Below are 18872 nucleotides of genomic sequence, written 5' to 3'. Positions count from 1 at the left end.
TTCAGGGATTGCTTTTTATAGCAAATTAACTTCTGTGTTCCTGTTTGCTTCATAAGATTCTGCAATGTCATACGAATTTATTTTTTTTAGGATGACTTTTGATGTATTTTTTGTGAGAAGAATACTCTGATGTATGATATGCTGGGTGTGAATACAGTGTAAAAATAAATTTGCCAATGAGCATCTTAGTACTTTTTCAAAGCAGGACACTAAAAGGTGCATGTGACACCTATGTGTGGTCTGGAGGTGCTGAAATAGCTGTGCCCAAGCTGAGAATAAACCAAGAGTGAGTCGGCGTCTTCTTGAAAGTCCTTTTGTGGTTGGCTGTTTCACTTCACACTACAGCTTTGTCTTTGTAATAAAAAATTACCCCCAAAAAGCATCTTCAGTGAGCTCCAGAGGACGCTGGCATTAACAGGGGGGTATGACAGACACTCTCTAGGACCTAAAGCCACAGTGCACCTGAATGTGACAGCAAGGGATTCACAAAAGCTTTAGGAGGGAAAAAAGGACAAACCCAAAGCAATTTCCATTTCTTGCTCCACACAGCCTCTGAAGTACCTTCTCCTGTTGCTACTCCGAGTCTTGGCAACTATAAGATTTTTTTTTACTCCAGGATAACAGAATCATAGAATCACTAAGGTTGGAAAAGACCTCTGAGATCACTAGTCCAACCTGCTGGCTCCACCTTCCAGCCATGTCCCTAAGCACCCCATGGACATATTTTCTGAATGCTTCCAGGGCTGGTAATTCCAGCACTTCCCTGCACGGCCTGTTCCAATGCCTGACCGCTCCTTCAGGCAGCTGAGAGGGAAAGGTCCCTCCTGAGACTCCTTTTCTCCCGGCTGAGCCCCCCAGCTCCCTCAGCTGTTGCTCATCACCCTTGATGCGGAGCTCCACTGCGCGTCCACTGCGTCCACTCTAGTCCCGCTGCAGCAGCCCAATGTCCTTGTTGCGAGAAGCGCGGAACTGGAGACGGGGCTGGAGCTGCAGCCCCATCACCCCTTTCCCCGCAGCCACCGCTGACCTGTTCGCTCTGCCCGGCCTCGCCCCGGCCGCTCCTCGGCGCTCGGAGGCCGAATTTGGGGACGGTCCGCCGGGGAGCGGCCGCGGCCAGAGCCCTGGGGTGGACAGGTGGCTCCTCCATCGCTTCACTTCGGCTGGGAAAACGCCCTGGAAACAGCCGGTGCCTCGCAGCGCTTTCGTGGCGTTTTCCCCACAGGTGGGAGGGCGTTCGTGCTGCTGCCCCGGGCGGTGCCCGGTGCTGTGAGGGGGGCTCTGGGACATGCTCGGCGCTGTGAGGGACCCACGGCCGCGGGCTGCAGGCGGTGCCCGGTGCTGTGAGGGACCCATGGCCGCGGGCTGCAGGCGGTGCCCGGTGCTGTGAGGGGGCTCTGGGACATGCCCGGTGCTGTGAGGGACACCCGGCCGCGGGCTGCAGGCGGTGCCCGGTGCTGTGAGGGACACCCCGGCCGCGGGCTGCAGGCGGTGCCCGGTGCTGTGAGGGACCCATGGCCGCGGGCTGCAGGCGGTGCCCGGTGCTGTGAGGGGGCTCCGGGACATGCCCGGCGCTGTGAGGGACCCACGGCCGCGAGGTCCCGGCGGAGCCCGGCTCTGTGAGGGCTCCGCGGGCTCGGTTCGGGGCCGTAACCAGGCGGAGCTCCCGGGCATGGGAGGGCTGCGAGCACACAGGTGTGTGTGGCACCCTGGCCAAGGGCATTTCCCTCCTGCCTTCGGCTGTTGGGGCTAAACGTCAGTGTTACAATAATATTAATTTGGTATTATTTGCGGGGCGTATACAAAGCAGACTTTGCCAGTTTGTAAAAGCTCAGGCTTTCTTGGCAGTAATAGTGAGCAGTTCTGGGATGTCTACAGACAGGCATACTCTGTTGTGTGACAGAAGGTACTTTTTATTAAATTCATTTTTCAGCCTTGAGTACAGCATCCATTAAAATGGATGAATACTTTTCTGAGACTTACAGCCAGTGTGGGTCTCGTGTGTCATTAAACCAGTGAGTTTGCAGCACGTGTGTCAGATTTTCTTCCATTTTTTAAGATTATCTAGGACAGCAATGTGCTGGAAATTTCTCTTCAGGAGGTTATTTTTATGCCTGTTTTGGGGGTGGTGTTTTGATTTTTTTAGAAAAAGCTCACCTCGTGTGAGGTAGGAAAAAATGCTTATAAGATGTTGAGTCTTGGGCTCCATCCTGCACTTGCCAGTCACTACATGAGGGATGTCACCTGAGTCAAGTGCACAGGACACGTATGTGATATTTTACCTTAAAGGATTGCCTTCAGTGTGCATTTAGGAGCCAGCTGCTATTCAAGCATTTAATTCTATATTTAGATGTTTCAATAAAAACTGCCCAAGTCTGTGCTGTGCTGAAAACATCTGTTGGAAATATTTTTATCAAAAAAAGCCCTAGAGTTCGTTCGTAAATTTCTTTGTTTGTTGCCTATGAAATTATCAAGATTCGGGCAAGCTCAGATTTATAAATTCTTGAGCGTTCTCATAGTCCTACTATAAGATATTTTTCTTCCTTTTTTATTAGTATAGTTTCTTTGCTAAAAAATGGGAAGCTACAAAGCTAAAACTTGAGATTAAAATGTAAATTAGATTCTTTTAGAAGGCCTAAGTTACTCTCTGCACTGGAACCAGTGCCAAGATAAAACAGAAATTCTGTCTAATTTCAGTGTTGATGTTCCTATTTGACTTTGATGCAAATTTTATGCTGTAAAGTTGGTTTTTTTTCAATAGGTATGTGAAATATGTTGACAAATCTTATATAAACAGTTAGAAGTCAGACTGGTGTGGAACATGGGCAATAGTAGTGATTCAAGAAAAGAATTGTCACGATCTAGCAATTCTCCGGTAAATTCATCATGTTTTTATGTTCCTGCCCAGCTATGAACTTTCCTGCTTCTGTCCATATTGCTGATAGTATCCAAGAGCTAGATGACTGCTTACATGGAGTACATACTATGCCCAGATGAGCTGTAGTCTTAAATGAAAAATTAGAATGAGTACCAGACTGAGTAGCTTAGCAGAGTAAAAATGGCAAACTCAGCAAGTAATTTGCCACAAAGAAATCTCTGAAGCATTTTCAGAATAAGAATATTCTGAAAAATCACTGTGAAGGCAGAAGAAGGCTTTCAGTTACTCCTTTGGGTTGGTTCTAGGAGCTGCTGTGTGACATATGTAGGTTTTTTAGTTTTAAATTGAGTTTCAAACCTGGACTGACTGAGTTTGGCATTTGGCGGCTCAGAGATTTTGATAGAGGGGCCCAGATTACATCATGGAGTATTTTATTAACTCTTTAGGCTGGAGTCGCTCTCACCTTCTTTAGTCGTTGATGTTTGCAAAGCACACTTGAGAAGTTGCTTTCTCTTTAACATTTATAAGCATTTCACAAGCAAATGTTCTATGGTGGAGGAAGTAAGGAAAGAGGCTGTGTAGCAGCACAAACCTTGCGGGGGAGAGTAGTACCAGTGGCTGGGATTGTTACTGAAATTTCTACTTGTGACTCTTGTTTGCAGTGAGCAGTAGCTCAGCCTAGACCAGAGGGTTTGCAGCAGGAGGAAACAAGCATTTGCCTGCCCACACGGCTTCCCTTGGGAGGTGCTGGCACACAGACAGCTGAGCTGTGCCCATGGCTCAGGGGTACCTGGGCTCAGAGTGCATGGGGAGTGTGGCAAGAGGGGTCTGCTGGAAGGCCTGATGTGTTGTACATACCTGACTGCTACCAGAAGGATGGTGGCTCAGTGGATTTGTGTTATTCACACACAGTTTCACCCATTTGAGGTTTGGGACTTTGTTTGGTGGGATGAGCTGCCTCCCATGAACTTGCTTGCTCCCAATGGAAACACTTTCCCTTTACTCCCAAAGCTTTGGCTTTCATCCCATGTGCTTTTTGGTTGATTAATCGTCAATGAGTGATTGCTAGGGTGGCTTTTACATTTGTTAATTTAGTTTAAACTCACTACATGGGATTGTTCTGAGCATTTGTTCCATTATGATGCCATGTACCTATTTTTTTTCTCCTTGCAGTTTTGTGGGATTTCTAATAGATTAACTTCTCTTTCTCTTCTTTTGCAAAAAGGCTGAAATGCTGTTGGGGATGGGATCAGTGGTGATGTATCTGTCTCTCCCCATCACTACAACCTCCCCCTCCCCTCTGCAGGCTGCCCTGCCAGAGCCCCTCCTCTGTCAGGAAGAAGGGAGTTGAAATAGTGAGCTCCTGCTTTGTGAAGGAAATTTTCTTTCAGTGCCTTGCTCAGAAGTGCCTTTGAGAGCAGAACTGATGTGTTTGTGTTAACTTCTGGTCTGAGGAGGTGATTTCGATGGCCACAGGGTTGCTCACCATCGTTTTACTCTGTGCTGTTGTGGCTGGAACTTCGGGTAGTAAGTAGAAGAAATTTTTCCTCTGCTAAGATTGATCTCTCTCAATGCAGAATACTTCTACTAAGAAATGTTCTCACTGGCAAAACTACAGAGGATTATGTTACAGCTTGTAGGTTTGTAGTAATTCTTGCAGCGGCTTTGTCTGGATTTTTAGTGTACTGTAGCAGTTTGCTTTACTGGGCTTTTTGGGTCATACTGGGCAGGTGGGAGAGCATCCTCCTTGGAGAGGATGCATTAAATAGTGCATCTTCCTTCAGCATTCTGGGGAAAGCAACAGAAATAGTGAGATTGTCAGTCTGTATACTTTATAGAACAACTCTCATGGATTTAGTTATTTGTTTTGAGGACCATGCTTTCAGTAATTTCACTGAAGTTCAGAAGCAACAGGTCTGTGTTGAGCTGCACACAAATTTGCAGCACTTTTCTGTTCTGTTACCTGTCATTGCAGGATCCTCAGAGAGGTTAAGTTATGGAGCTTCCTGTTTTGCAGAATGTGCAGGTGAGTAAAACAAGATGAAGAAAGAGGAATTTGAAAACTTGCACAGGGATATTCTGTTCTGAGGAGAGTGATACTTATCTGTGAGTGATCAGCATTTGTGGAAGTAGCAGAGAAGTTCCACCAAGGTTTACCACGCCCACACCTGCCTGAAGTTTGCATTCTGTGAACTCTGAAAAACTCCTAATTATTAGAGCTGAGCAAAGGAATAAACCAGTGTGGGAGTAAGCCCAGTCATAGGCATGAAGAGCAGATCTATTTCATCTTGCTGTGGTGAAGGTCCTGCTCTGCTGCTCTCTGAAAGGTGTCAAAAGAGCATCATGCTGTAAATTCATCACATTTCCGCTCTGCCCTTGGAAATTAAATTCTTGCCTTGAAGAAAATTGTGAGGTTATGTGCTTGGGAGAGGGGAAGTCTTTTCACCCACCCTACAGGAGCTATGGCTGGCACACAGGGTGTTTTCAGAAACCCAGTTCTTTCAGTTGAAAGTCCAGGTGGGAAGGGAACAATCTGAATATCCATCCCTTTACTTAGCTGATTTCTGTGGCTGAAAGATTAAAAGATAGAAAAAAAATAGAGAGAGAAGTTTAAAAAACACCTCCCTTTTTTGTTTATTTCCTAGGACACAGTGCATCATACTTCCCCAAAAGAGCTAGATACAGCTACAGGTATTCAGCAGTCACCAACACATTCCTGCAGGGAAATAGTCACAAAAGCAGTGGCATCTCTCTGGAGTGCACAGTGATCATTGAAGTATTGGGGAATTGCCAGATGGTTTTGAAAGTAAGTATTGTTATAATTGTTTGAGTGATTGAGATGAGCTGATGTGGAATCTTATCTTTCTTTGGGATTATTGCTACATTTCAAGCCTTTGTTTTTCTTGTAATTAAAAGTCAGTTCAGTTCTGGATCTCATAATTAGAGTTGGAGTATTGCTTTGATGCACCACAACTTGAAATTAGGTATTTGCCAGTTTTAAAAGGCAGATTAAGCAAATAATTGTTTTCTTTTCTAAGTGACACAACAGTTTCATGGTTTGGTTTTATGACGTGCAGAATTGGAGTTAAAGACAGTCCTTGAAAGGAACTTAGTTTACTTTAAACCACTTTCATATCTGTAGTAATAGTTTTTAAAAAGCTAACATTTTAAAGAGAACTTGAGAAACTTGTATAATGTGCTGGATTGGTGCCATTCCTAGCCCAGTGTAAAATTCAGTCTTGTAGCACTCCATTCATCACAACAGGAGATCTGTCTCAGTGACAGCAGTTTCAAACTGCAGAGCTTCTCCTAGGGTTAGCCCTGTGGCAGGCCAGGTGGAGAACTACAGTGCTTTAGAACTACAGGGCAGCAAGGAAAATCAGTTCTCAGCTGTCTGGGTTTTCCTTCAGGTTAACAGAGGGGATAATTCACTGGTTTTGCTGGGGGGTTGACATGTGTCCACTAAATACACACACAAGGACAACAAAGAAGAGCACAGTTATCCCTGTCCTAGCACATGCATAAAAATTAACTGGTTAGTGATTTGATGGTAAAAGGAATATAACAGTGCTGTATAAAATGTGTTTAATAGTGAATGAAACTTCTTCATAGAAGAACTTTCTGGAAACTGCCTCAGATATGCCACCTGAAGATAGGCCAAATGCAGTTCTGTTGCAACACTGAACCTTTGTTCATAGTCTGTGATGTTTGGTGTGGATATCCTGATGTGATAAATCCACAAGTTCCTCTTGACAATGAAATGTATTGCCTATAATCTTTGCTCCTAGGTGCAAGATGTACAGATTAAGAAAAGTTTTGCATCCAGAGAGGAGTCTCTGATGGAAATGGACAGTCTAAGGTAGAAAACCTTCTAATTGGTCTGTTTTTTGGGGTTTTTGAAAACTATATGGCCTAGCAGCAGCTTGACTGGATGCTGTTCACTCTGCTTCATACTCTGCTTAGTTTTAAGGGTATTAGTTGTTTTGTTTTGGTGGGGTTTTTTTTGGTTATTTTTTTTTTTAGAAGAGGATCCAGATATGAGCACCATAACCAAAAGTGAGACAATGAGAGGCATTTGGTCCAATTTTTCTTCAGTGTAACTTTCATCCCTTTGTATGTAAAACCATTTGGATGGTAGACAGTTCAAATTATTTTGAGTACAAATCACCAGGCCTCTAGCAGCACGTGTGGATCACAGCTCTCAGAGCTGCAGATATTACTTCTATAGGCTCTAGAGTACTGCAGTACATTTCAGAAGGTCTTGGTTTAGAAGATTATCATAAGGCAAAACGTGGGGTTTTTTTCTTCCAAGGTATTTAATTTATTTGTCCAATGAGATTTTCTTCCTTTCCTGTTTTTGGGTTTAGTAGCTCATTCATAACATATGTCAGTGTTTCTCATTGACTTGCCAAGGTATGGTCTCTAGTGTAGATGGCTATACAAAAAGATCTCAAACTGTGGAAATCTGGCATTTTCCCAGAGAACTGATGGTTCTTGTGTTATCAAAAAAAAAGGCAGTTCTGTTGTCTGATTAAGCTCAGCCTTGTAATCTTCCTCTTTGTCCTGCCACTTGGATTCTCAGCCTTTAAACAACACTGAGAGCTGAGGTAATTGACTCAATTCAAGGGGTCAAAAAGAGCAAGCTTGGGGTAAATGCATTGCTTTCTATATTCATCAGGAAGAACTTCGTGCTCTCTCTATAGGCAGTGGTATCAGAGCTCAAATGAGTGTACAGGCACATCTTCTGCGAAGTTATTTGTAAGATTTTCATAGCAGTAAGAGCAGTTGTGTATTGTTCTTTGCAGAGAAGCCAAAAAAGAGAGGTAGCAAAGAAAGCATTCAGTCAAGCTTGGCTATTCAGAATAATTATTCAGACAAGTGAGCCTTATTAGCATTTGCCTCAGCCTATTGTGAATATACAGTAGTCTAGCTTGTCCTCTGAACATGCATGTAATTTCCACAGATAGTAGCAAAACCAGGCTCAGTTGCCTGGGAGTTCAGAAACCCTTATCTTATATGCACAGTCTCTTCTGGAAGGATTATATCCAGATGTGTATTAAAGTTTTACTCTGTGGCTGATTGACTAGATTAATAGTTAATGCCCCAGTTAAGGTGCAGATGAACTGTCTAGCTCCCTGTTTGGGAGCTGACCACTGGGCTACAATAAAACTCTTCCTTTGGATGGTTTGTTTTTCCCCATTTAGAGGGAAAATATATGATTAAAGTATGTTACTTTAGGAGTGAAAATCAATGTTAAAAAGTGATCCCTTAGAAAGGTAGAAAACACTGTACACTCAGTCTGGGATAGTAAAAGCCATTAGGAAGTGTACTAACAGCAGAGATTGGGGAATAAATTTGGGATAGAGCCTGAGTATTCACACCTAGCAGAGCAGGAAGATATGGGTTAATTGGGAAGCAATTGTTCTTGTGTGCATCACAGCTGAAAAGGCATGGTGCAGTTACTTTGCAATTCAGACATGCCTACCAAAGCTAAAGGCACCCTGAATAATAAAATGGAATTTCTCTCTTAATTAAACAAGAATCATTGCCATTAAGTACCTTTACTCGTAAATAATTTGCCAGGGCTGCTTTTATTAAGTGTTGCAGTTATGTTGAGGATGCTATAATTACCTTGGGCAGATTTGTTTTTAGGGTTTCACAGGGTTTTTTTTAAGGACTCCTTGGGTTAGGCTGAGTTTATGAAGAATAGAGGCTCGCTGTAAAGAACAGAGGTACAGAGTGAGACAGATCCATTCTGGAAGAACAATTCTGTTGAGGAAAATCCAAGTCTAATGTCATAAATTGACTCGCACTCTTTGAAGCAAGAAATGACAAACCTTTTTATCACAGGGATATACTAGAACAGCATCCTCTTCATTTTTCTTTCCATGATGGGAAAGTTCTGAAGCTCTGTCCTGTGAGGAGTGAACAGACCTGGGCACTGAACATCAAACGAGGTATTCTCAGTGTCCTGCAGACAGCCCCAGAACTCCCTGCTGCTGCTGTTGTTGAGGAGGTAAGACTGTCAGTCATGCTCTGAGGTGACTCCTAGCTCTTGTACATGTTAAGTCTACTCCACTTGTAAATATATAAAGGGTTTTGCTACTTGGTTCAGCAGACGGTGGCAGTCATCTGATTGTTTCTTGTAGCGAATGTTCTAAAATTATCTCAGGCTGTTGCTGCGTGTCAGTGCTTAAAGAGATGTTCTGCAGTAGGGCTTGGCACACCCATAATTGTAATTGAAGTACTCTGCCTAGTAATGATCTTCTGAATTTATGCTTCCCTTCATGCCCACAAAATTTTAAATGGAGAAGCATATGTCTGTATTTATCTTCAGAATAACACAGTGAAATTAAACAAACTAACAGAGCCTAGCTACTATAAACTTCACCAAGGTCTTTAAAATTATTTGCCTTTTCATGGCTTTTGTGGCAAAACTGGTCTTCTGCAACAGAGAATTTAGATCTTTGTTGTTATTACAAAAAAATTAATAATTAATACTAATTGCAATAACCTACACTATCTATCTCCTTGTATTTTCTGTGTGCATGTGTGACTCAACAGTGTGCTTTTGTTACTAGGTGGATGTCCTGGGAGTATGCCCAACCAGGTATCAGCGAAAGGGTCCCATTCTTGTAAAGACAAGGGACCTAAACCTCTGCTCCCATCGCTCTTCTGGTTTGACTTCTGTGCAGTCTGTTGTTCTTCCTCATGTGTCAGTAAGTTTTGGAGAATGACACTGCCTCTTGCTTTTGACTCATTTGAAGAGAGTGTCTGCCCAAACTTGAGTTTTTAGCAAAGAAATGGTGAATATTATTTTCCGTGTAATGTCTGTTATTCACAGAATTTAATGCAAATTTGCATTGTAACTGATGAATGTTACAGTATAAATGCAAGAGGTTGTTGGGTACCTGGATTAAACTCTCATTAAAATATGTTAACCTAGATAATCTGAAAATAGTCTGTGGAAGGGAGGAATTGACAGATAAGAAAAAATACATTAGAAAAAGAAAGTTATTATTTGTAGAAAACTTTGGAAAGATAGAAGATTTTCAAGATTTTCTAAATGCCAGACTTGCAACTTTCTGCTGTTGACAGAAAATACAGTCAATGTTTGTATCTTGTGCTATTTTTATTAGGTGAATATCACCTGTTTCTTGTGTTGTAGTAGCTATTCATAATTTACCAGACTTTTGCTTTTTTCTACCTTGCTGACCAAAAATACCTGATTAACTTTGAGGCTTTGTGAATTGAAATGAATTGACACCATTTGATGCTGACAGTTAATAGCAGTTTTTTTCAGTGATGAAAAACTAGGCTAAGATAAGGAGTGCATAAACCTCCACAGGCTGGGCACTGTGGAGGTGTAGACAAGAGACTTCCCACTATCCCAGAACTGGAACCCTCTGTGAAGTTGGGAGAGGAAAGCTTGGGTAGGCTGACACAGGTCATCAAGAATATTCCTGAAGTATCTGTTTTTCTCAGTCTGACCAGCAGATTCTGTCCTCCCAGCTGGAATGTGTTCAGAGCATTAGGGATGGGGTCCTGGAGGAGGCCAGATGTACCGAGTCCGACCGCGTGACGCTGTTCCCTCAGCAGGGCAGCGGGGCAGAGACACAGACACTGTCTGCACTCAGGCTCGTGCAAGTGGAAAGAGAGACACTCTACAACAAAGGTGACGATGCTTCTGCTAAAGTAAAGTAAATTTATTTCCTAGAAAAACATTGTGACTTTGTCTTGCCTGTGAGAACTCTTTGCACCCATGATTTTCACCTTTAATGTATTAAACTGCTTTAAAGTGGGTGTTTTTACAGGCTGGGCTGAGCTGTTCCTTCTTTGGGGGCTTGGGCCTTACATAACAAAACTGTGTGGACCTCCAAAACTGGGTAGGTTTCCAAAAATGACAATCTGTAACAGCTAGCTCCCCTTTATCATACTTCATTCCCCTTACATACTTCATGCCCTTCTGTGTCGAGCATCAGCCTTCCCAGGTCTGTGGACAATTCCTGGTTTTTATACGAATGGAGCCTAAATAATTGCAAGTCCTAATGGACATGCCATGTCTGAGAACTGTTTTAATTTTTGCTCCTTCTTTGCTCTATGTGTTTCTTCTTAGGAAAATTATTTTACCGAAGTCAACAGGTGCCTTTCCTGAGGAATGATTTCAAAGTTCAACTATAAATATTGAGGAACATGATTTTTGTATGTTTCTAAATAGTTGTTTGGTTCTTTTTTAAAAGGAATCCCCAAATGCCCAGGACACTTTGTTTGCAATTATTCCAATATAAGATGATAGCATTCTTCCTCAGGAAGAGGTTCAGGGCCAAGCCATCTATTTTAATTTGCACCTAGATCTCCTGTTCACTTTTTGGGTAGTTAAGTGTGAGTCTGATGATTAGATGACATTGGAAAAGGTGATGAATGGAAAGTAGCAGAGCCGTACTAAGAGATGGATGGGTGAAAATAGGGCTTTTTTATGTGTATCTTTGTCTTGTTTCTTTGACTCTTTATTTTGGGTCACACTTATGACCCAGCTTTATTCTGTTGTATTCTTAAATTCAAGCTGACTGCATTCATATTAATATTCATACAGAGAGAAATAAAGGATCAGAGAGAAACTTTTCCCTTGCATATAGAGTTAATGACAGCGAATGGCCAGCAACCACCAGAGATGTGATTTTTTCCTTTGTGTTCCTTATTCCAGGGGACTCTGAGGATCTGCATGTGACCAGCATTCTCTATGAAAGGGAGGTAACTAAGAGGGAGGTCACTGGTGCAGAAGTGACTGAACTGGTGTGGAAGCTTTGCTTAGCACACAGTGCAAGTTATGAGGTAAGCTGTACAGCCTCTGCTTCCTTGGGAAGCTCTTTGTGGGCTGAGAATTCTCCTGCACAGATAAGAGGTGACCAGGAGAGCAGCAATTTTGAAATACTGAAGCCTTCCATTGTTTTGGACATTGTAAAATGTGGAATTAGAAAAGAGAAAATGCTTTGAAATGTCATGTTCTTACATAAGCAGTAAATCACACTGAGGAGTTAACACATCCTGTAGCCCCCTGAATATTAGGCAAAAGCAATTTTGAACTATATTCTAAATTAATCTGAAAGAAAATGTCCCAAATTTTTGTTTTGCTGTGAAAAAACAAAAGCATATAAAGTATCTGGTTTGGGTTGTCACTGGCAGTTTTGATACTTTATTTATACAAAACACATCTTTTACAGCTTTAGTGTGTAATACTACTCCAGTAGTGCTGTACTCTCCATGTTCATTGGAATTCTGCCATCCTTATATTGCCTCATCCCCTCAAAACAGTTTGCACATGAAGCCCTTTCCTCTTGGTCGTGGCTGGTGGGCTCCTTGTGCTTCTGATGAACTCTAACAACCACTGTGTTTTCTGGGAATGCTGCTTGGGTCCAGAGGGAATCTCTGCCCCCTTGACATTTTCATTGGTGAATGCTGCTAAGATGGGGTGGATCTTCTGGTCATGTGGAACAGGTAGTGGCTTAAGTATTTTTTATGATGACCATCATTCTAGGCGAGTCTCCTGTCTCCTTAGCTCACTTGGGTGTTGTATTTTTTGTTGATACTGGCAGCAGCTGAATCAGTCAGTAATTGTCTCTGTGTTTGAAATGCACATCCCTATCTCTGAAAGTCAGAGGTTATCAAGAACACCTGTTATGTACAAGACAGAAGGATCAACAGATGATGGTGCTTAATCACTGTTCACCTGAGATCAACTGAGGGCAAACAGAGGACACTTCATATCCCTTCATTATGCTTCAAATAAAGTGGTTCTTGCTAGTAGTGAAGCTCCTACAGAGAAAAATAAGAGAAAAAATGTAAACGTGAAAACAAAAGAAAACTCTCTTAAGTAATTTTTGGTCAGGATATTACTAAAAAACAAGTATGGTCTAATGGGAGAGGCCCTAAACAGGGCATTGGTACCTCCATGAATTTGGCAGTGATAAGTTTAGTCAGCTCATTGCTGACTCTGTCCTCTGAGGTTCTTGTCGGATTGTTTGTACTTTGGAGCAAGGTTATTTCCTGTGCAGAGAGGCTGAGATCTCTCCTGTAAATGCACATAGCTACAAGTGATGTTAACAAAAGCTTGAGACCCAGCATGGAAGTCCCTCACCTTCCTTTGTTTAGATTAAGTCCCATGTCAAAGAACAGAAGCTCTTCCTGTCTTTCCCCTGGGCTGGACACTGATACTGAGGGATGGAGGAGAGGCTTTATGGGGACTGGAGAAACATGCAGTGCTGGATTGCAGCTCTGCAGTGATATCCTGGGTGTGTTCACCTTTCTCTTAGTGTCCCCTGTGATTCATGAGCACAGGTAGGTGTTCATGTTTTGTGTGTGAGACTTCAGGGCAAGGCACAGGGTGGAGCAGGATAAGTCACAGCTGCTGAAACCAGCACCTTCAATCAGCTGTGAAAAATTCCAGCCCCAGACCTTATTCCCAGCCTGTTAAATGGTGATCATAGCTGACCTGGTATCACAGCCTGACTAAAGGCTGGGCATGGGGCTGTGGAGAAAGTAGCTGATGACTTCTGTGAGTGTTGCAATATTTGGGATAGGCTTCTGTCTGAGTTATAAGCAGGTCTGCCATCTCTTTTAGCTGCATGCTATGGAGACTGGGGCTGTGGAGGGCTAAGAGATCCATACAATAATGGTTGGTGCTAATATAGAAGAAGAGCAGGCCTTCCTCGTGGGGAAGGATAATGCTTGATTCCATGTGATTGTCAGTGTACAGCAGTATGAAATGGCATTTAGGCACAGACTAGAGGGTCACATACTGCCTGGAAAACTTTGAAGAAAGAAATTACTGCAGGAGACCTGAGCAACTTTTTCTAAATCTACCTTCTGTGGAACACTCTTAATTCAATGTCTTTGAAAGAATGGTAGATCATTTTTCCCAGTGACAGTGGGATGTCTCTTCTGCCTCCAGAAAGGCCTACTGGCTTCATGTGTGGGAAATTTGTTTTTTAAATCACTAAGATTAGCACAAGTGGCTGCTGTCTGTGCCACTGCCTAAAGGAGAAGTGAATTATTCATCATGTGCCTGTCCCAGCAGAGAGTTTGATTGGTTGTCAACCATTTTCACTGTTTCAGAGTGTTCTTTCTGTGTGACCAGACATTTCAAAGAGAATCTTTATCATCCCTCATTTCAACCAATGAAATGTCCTTTGAGCCAAGAAAGAAGTTATGGGAATGCCCACAGTGTTGCTTGGGAGACAGCTGCACTGTTATGCATGTAGAGCTTGTTTGTCCCTTTATTGTTTGACTCTGAATGAGGTGAGATTATGCATTTCTTTCAAGACACAAAACCAAGAATAAATGGAAGGGAAACTCTCCAGCTCTGGGGAAAACACTGAAGGGATGAGAAAATGGAGGTGGAGATGGTGTCATTTCCAAGGAAGCAAAGTTGTTGTTTAATATTTTAATGCTATTATGAGACAAGATTGAGTTTCAATGCGGATGTAGATTAGCTAATGGACCATTAAGTGAACAAGCTGCCTGCTGACAAAGAATGGAAAAAGGGATGGGGAGAAGGGACCCTCTCTTGAGAGAGCCTGGAGAGAAGCCTGTCACACCACTTCTGCTGGGGCTGCATTTCCAGTGACTGGCTGGGTTTTGGTGCTTGGTCAGTAGCTCTGGTGAATGTGGCTGTGTATGCACTGAGCAAGGTGGGCAAGAGTATGTCAGATTTGCTTTGCCTTGCTCCTAGACCCCAGTCTGATCCAAAAAAGTTTACTCTCAGGGCATGAGCTTTCATTTTTGGTTGGTTTTGATTTTTAGGGATTTTTTTTTCTTGTAGGGTATTCTAATTGCTTGCTTTTACCTAGTTTCTTTTCTTTTTTTTTTTTAAATATGGCAGGTCTGCAGGTAGAAGGATAATCAAGCTTCTATGGAGAATAAAAGCCAGGCTTTCTTATGTTTCTTTCAGAAGTGGGAGCAGGAGTCAGATTTGAATGTAGTTTGTTATTATAATGCTACAAAGAGTGAAATTTGTAATGACAGCTCAATTTCAGTGCAGCCAACGTTAAAAAAATGAAAACAGCCCACCTGGTCAGACAGTATTATTAGAGAGTAAAAATAGCTGCTTCTCTGAAAAATTTTGCATGGAGTTATTAGATGAGAGCTTGTCTAGTCAGCAGGTATGAAGCAGAATGAAGTCAGTTTGCAGTCTAAAATTGTATCACGTGAAAGTACATCAGTCTGGCAGTTTTATCTTGACCTATGCTGCAGCTCCAGCTGATGGGCTACTTGGGCTCAGCATGAACTGCACACACAGCTCTGTGTGAGGAGTCTGTGAGGATCCTCTGCCACCCCCAATATTAGTCAATAGCTCCATAGTGTCCAGGCTTGGAATTTCTTTTTAAAAGAGACCTCAGTGATAATGAGGGGATGGAATGGAATAGAAGGGAATGCATGTGGATCTATCTGAATTCTGGGCGTGGAATTATAAATGCTAACAGAATAAATACATAGATGGGGCTTCACATACGAGAACAGGCTTTAATTTGATGAAATTCTATATTATTTCTAGCAATAATATAAATCCCAAAAGAATAAAACCATAAATTATATCTATATTGGATCTGTCAAATTACTCCCTCAGCCTATCAAACAAAACAGTGAGAAATTACTCAGACTTCTTACTGAAAGACAGCTTCTTGTTACTGAAAATGGCTTGGCAGTCCTAAATTAAAATTGAATGCTGGCACTGGGTTATTCCATGTTTTCATTGTTTTTGGGAGTAGGTCCTGGAAGGAAGGTCAGAAAGTCAAAGTAGGCCTGTCCCCAAACCTTTGGAAATGTGACTTAGTGAAATTAGACTTTGTATGATTTTTACGTAAAGAATGTTTTCTTTGGAACCATAAATTTAGTCCTATGTCTAAGCCTTTCACATCTGAGGTGAATAAAGCATTGAAGTGAATCTGACATGGATGATGTTTAAAACTTACACATTATAAATTCAGTTAACATGAACATACAAGATATTGTATTGAACATTCTGCTATTTTTTCAAGTAATGAGACCTATCTTCTTTCTTGAACTTTGGATCAGGTCTCAGAGGAATACATCTGTGTGCTATTTAGCATTTAAAATGCCAGGTAAAATAGTTGCTGTATGATGTAGCAACTCTTAGTGAGAGAGAACAGCTCTTCTGCCTCTGTTTCCAGCTAGTCCTGTGCTGCCTGCAGAGGTGAAGGCAGTTCTGCCTAGGCTTTTCCCCAGTAAGATGGAAAAATTTCTCACAGCCCAAGTGTTCTCAAGTGAAACTTCTAAGTGTTGCCCAAACCTCAGTTAAATGATCTTTCACATAAACCTAAGATTAATACACAGTTAGCTTGACCATTGTTTCATTTGTGTCAAAGCTATGTCAGCAGTTCTGGTCATAAATCAGGATCTTGCCGTACAAACTCAGAGAAGATTGACTCTCTCTTCTGGATTGTAACCACGCTGCTGCCTTTTGGTTTATTATTCATTTGTATGCCAGTGGTGGTCACTGAGGACTGTTGTCTGAATGACTGACTGGCATCCAAAGCAAAAGCCCTTCCCCATATATGTTTGTAGTCTGGACAGAAAAGCAAATGAGGAAGGAATGTAAGGACACAAGGAAGAAAGGAGGGTTCAGTCTCAAGTTACATTGTAAATTAATGGCAATGCCAGCATAACCTCTTGTGCTCTGTTCTCTTAAGCTGGTTTCTGCACAGCAGGAATATTACAGCTGTGGTTGTGCATTACAGACTGCAGACCTTTTCATGGCTCTCGTGTTTGAGCTTCGACACCTTTCTCTTGAGGCCTTAAGAGCACTATGGCAAAGATCATCATTTAAGTGCAGAGACAATTGGTAAGTCTCCTTTAATAATTGTAGTCAAAAATATACAGGAAAGAAATATTTTGCAAATATTTAAGTGTTTTAAATCTGTGCCCAAATGTTGGATTTAAATTTGGAACATTTCAAAGGAATAATTTGTATTGCAGATCTTGTTTCTGTAATAGGATGACATTCTCTCCTCACTGAATGAATGTTATGTACAAAATAGACTTACCTATTCCCACAGCCAGATTTCCTGTTTCCAAAGCAATGTGAATGGGAAACCTGAGTCATGGCTTGGATGGAAATCAGTTCTGCTGCTTTTATACTTATGTTGCCATTTATTATGAAAAAGCTGACCTGGTTCTGTACCTTCAATGCCCTTAATAGTTGTGGTGCAGAGGAGACAGATGTTAGGCTGGAAGTATGGAAGTGGTGGAGCTGCATCTTTCAGTAGCTGCTCGATCTCAGGAAGGTTTATGTCAGTTGTAGAACTGTGGCTTTGAAGATCAAGACCCTACTCCTCTGCAGTCAGGAATAGTTCTGATCCAATGGTTTGAGACTTATCAGAAATACAAATCTAGTGTTATTAAAATCAGTACATTTTTCTCCCTTCATAAAATTGAAAATAATGAAACAATTATTTTACGTGGTTTCAGTACAAAATGTCATCAGCCTATTTGAAATTAATGCCAAGATTTATGTTTGCAACACTATCTTTACTTGATGCAAAAGGGGCAAATTTTGTTTTGAGTTAGGTTTATTCTCATCCTTTAATATTCTTCAGTATTAGATAGTAATTAAACTACTCTGGCTCTTTTATATTACCTTTAGACTAATTTTACTCAGGATATGGTTATTAAATTAAGGAGTGAAAGAGAATCCCATGCAGATTACATTCTGATGTTTTTACTCCATCTAGTTTAACTGCTTTCTAGTTAATATAAAAGTGTCCTTCCATCAGTACAGGAGGCAGGTACAGAATATTTACAGAGGGACTCTTAAGATCTGAAATACGTATTGTCTGTCATGCTGATGTTCGCTTTCCCCTTAGATAAGGTCTAAAAGAGCTCAGGAAATAAAAGCTAGTCAATTCAGTTTTAATATTTTAATTTTTTACTGCTGTTACAGGTGAAATGAAAGGTAAAAACCACCTTAATAAAAAGTCAGTGCTTTAAGGTACCTCAGTCTTTAGAAGTAAAACCTGGGATATGATGTGGCTCAATTCTCAGAGAAAGCAACTGAATATTTTCTTGAAAATCTAGTTAGGTACTATTCTTGAAACACCAATGCACTTCCATTGCATCCTGTCTGAAACATATTTCTATAAGGCCACTATACCAGAAGATAATATTGATTTCTGTGGAATCTGGAATTTGCTAAGCCACTGGACTTTTATTTACTTTGAAAGAAGCCCAGTCTCAATGGACTTGTTATGTGATTCTGAAGTATATTGGTCATTTTAGGGGTTTTTTTGTACTTTTTTCTTGTGTTGCAGGCAACCATTAATAGATGCTCTCCCATCTTGTGCCACAGAGGCATGTGTTGTCCTAATGAAAGACCTCATAGCTTCTGAAGAAGTTGAGGAAGACAAAGTAGAATATTTCTTCTGGTCATTAGCATTCATTCCTAATCCCACCTCGGGCATGATTGAATCTCTTGCTGTGAGTGGATGTTGTTTTATCTTTTTTAATTTGTAATTAATCTAGATGGCTCATAATTTTTATGTTTTACAGTAACAGTCTTTTTCACAGATTTATACAAAGCTCTGTCCAGGTAATTTTGTTGAGGTTCAATTTGAGTATGTAAATATTTTGATACTTTTATAATCTGTGGTATATCACAATAGTCATTCTCACTGCTTTTCTGAAACACCTTGTTCCTTTTCTGGTTGTTTACAGCCTTTGCTGAAGTCACCTAGAGCAAGCCAGAGCTGCTTCTTGGGAGTAACTGCTCTTATACATAGGTTTTGTTCAGCTCACAGCTCCTGTGGTGTTGTACCTGCTGTGCAGAGTGTGATGAGTACTCTTGGGAAATTTTTGGGAGGAAACTGTACCGTGCAAGATTCAGAACATCTCAGCAAGGTATTGGTTGAACAGAGACACATGAAATAGGGCTTTACTTTTCTGTTCCCTTTATGATATAGAACTTGGTGAAAATGGTATTCATTGG

General features: G+C 41.5%; 1 protein-coding gene across 1 annotated transcript in view; it reads left to right on the top strand.

Annotated features, from left to right (window-relative positions):
• Positions 1-1751: 1751 nt before the first annotated feature.
• Positions 1752-18872, top strand: part of LOC135281659 (uncharacterized) — a 76800-nt gene continuing 59679 nt past the window's right edge. Inside the window, exons 1-12 of the mRNA XM_064390708.1 lie at positions 1752-1903; positions 4267-4402; positions 4851-4901; positions 5521-5681; positions 6664-6734; positions 8726-8891; positions 9457-9594; positions 10361-10550; positions 11580-11707; positions 16630-16733; positions 18199-18364; positions 18602-18784. Coding sequence (XP_064246778.1) covers positions 4342-4402; positions 4851-4901; positions 5521-5681; positions 6664-6734; positions 8726-8891; positions 9457-9594; positions 10361-10550; positions 11580-11707; positions 16630-16733; positions 18199-18364; positions 18602-18784 — 1419 coding nt within the window. The 5' untranslated portion in view covers positions 1752-1903; positions 4267-4341. The remainder of the gene's footprint in view (positions 1904-4266; positions 4403-4850; positions 4902-5520; positions 5682-6663; positions 6735-8725; positions 8892-9456; positions 9595-10360; positions 10551-11579; positions 11708-16629; positions 16734-18198; positions 18365-18601; positions 18785-18872) is intronic.

This window comes from Passer domesticus, chromosome 15 (genome assembly GCF_036417665.1).
Source record: "Passer domesticus isolate bPasDom1 chromosome 15, bPasDom1.hap1, whole genome shotgun sequence".
In the NCBI taxonomy this organism is placed as follows: domain Eukaryota; kingdom Metazoa; phylum Chordata; class Aves; order Passeriformes; family Passeridae; genus Passer; species Passer domesticus.
Note: the sequence above shows the minus strand (reverse complement) of the source record. Positions and strands in the feature narration are given on the sequence as shown.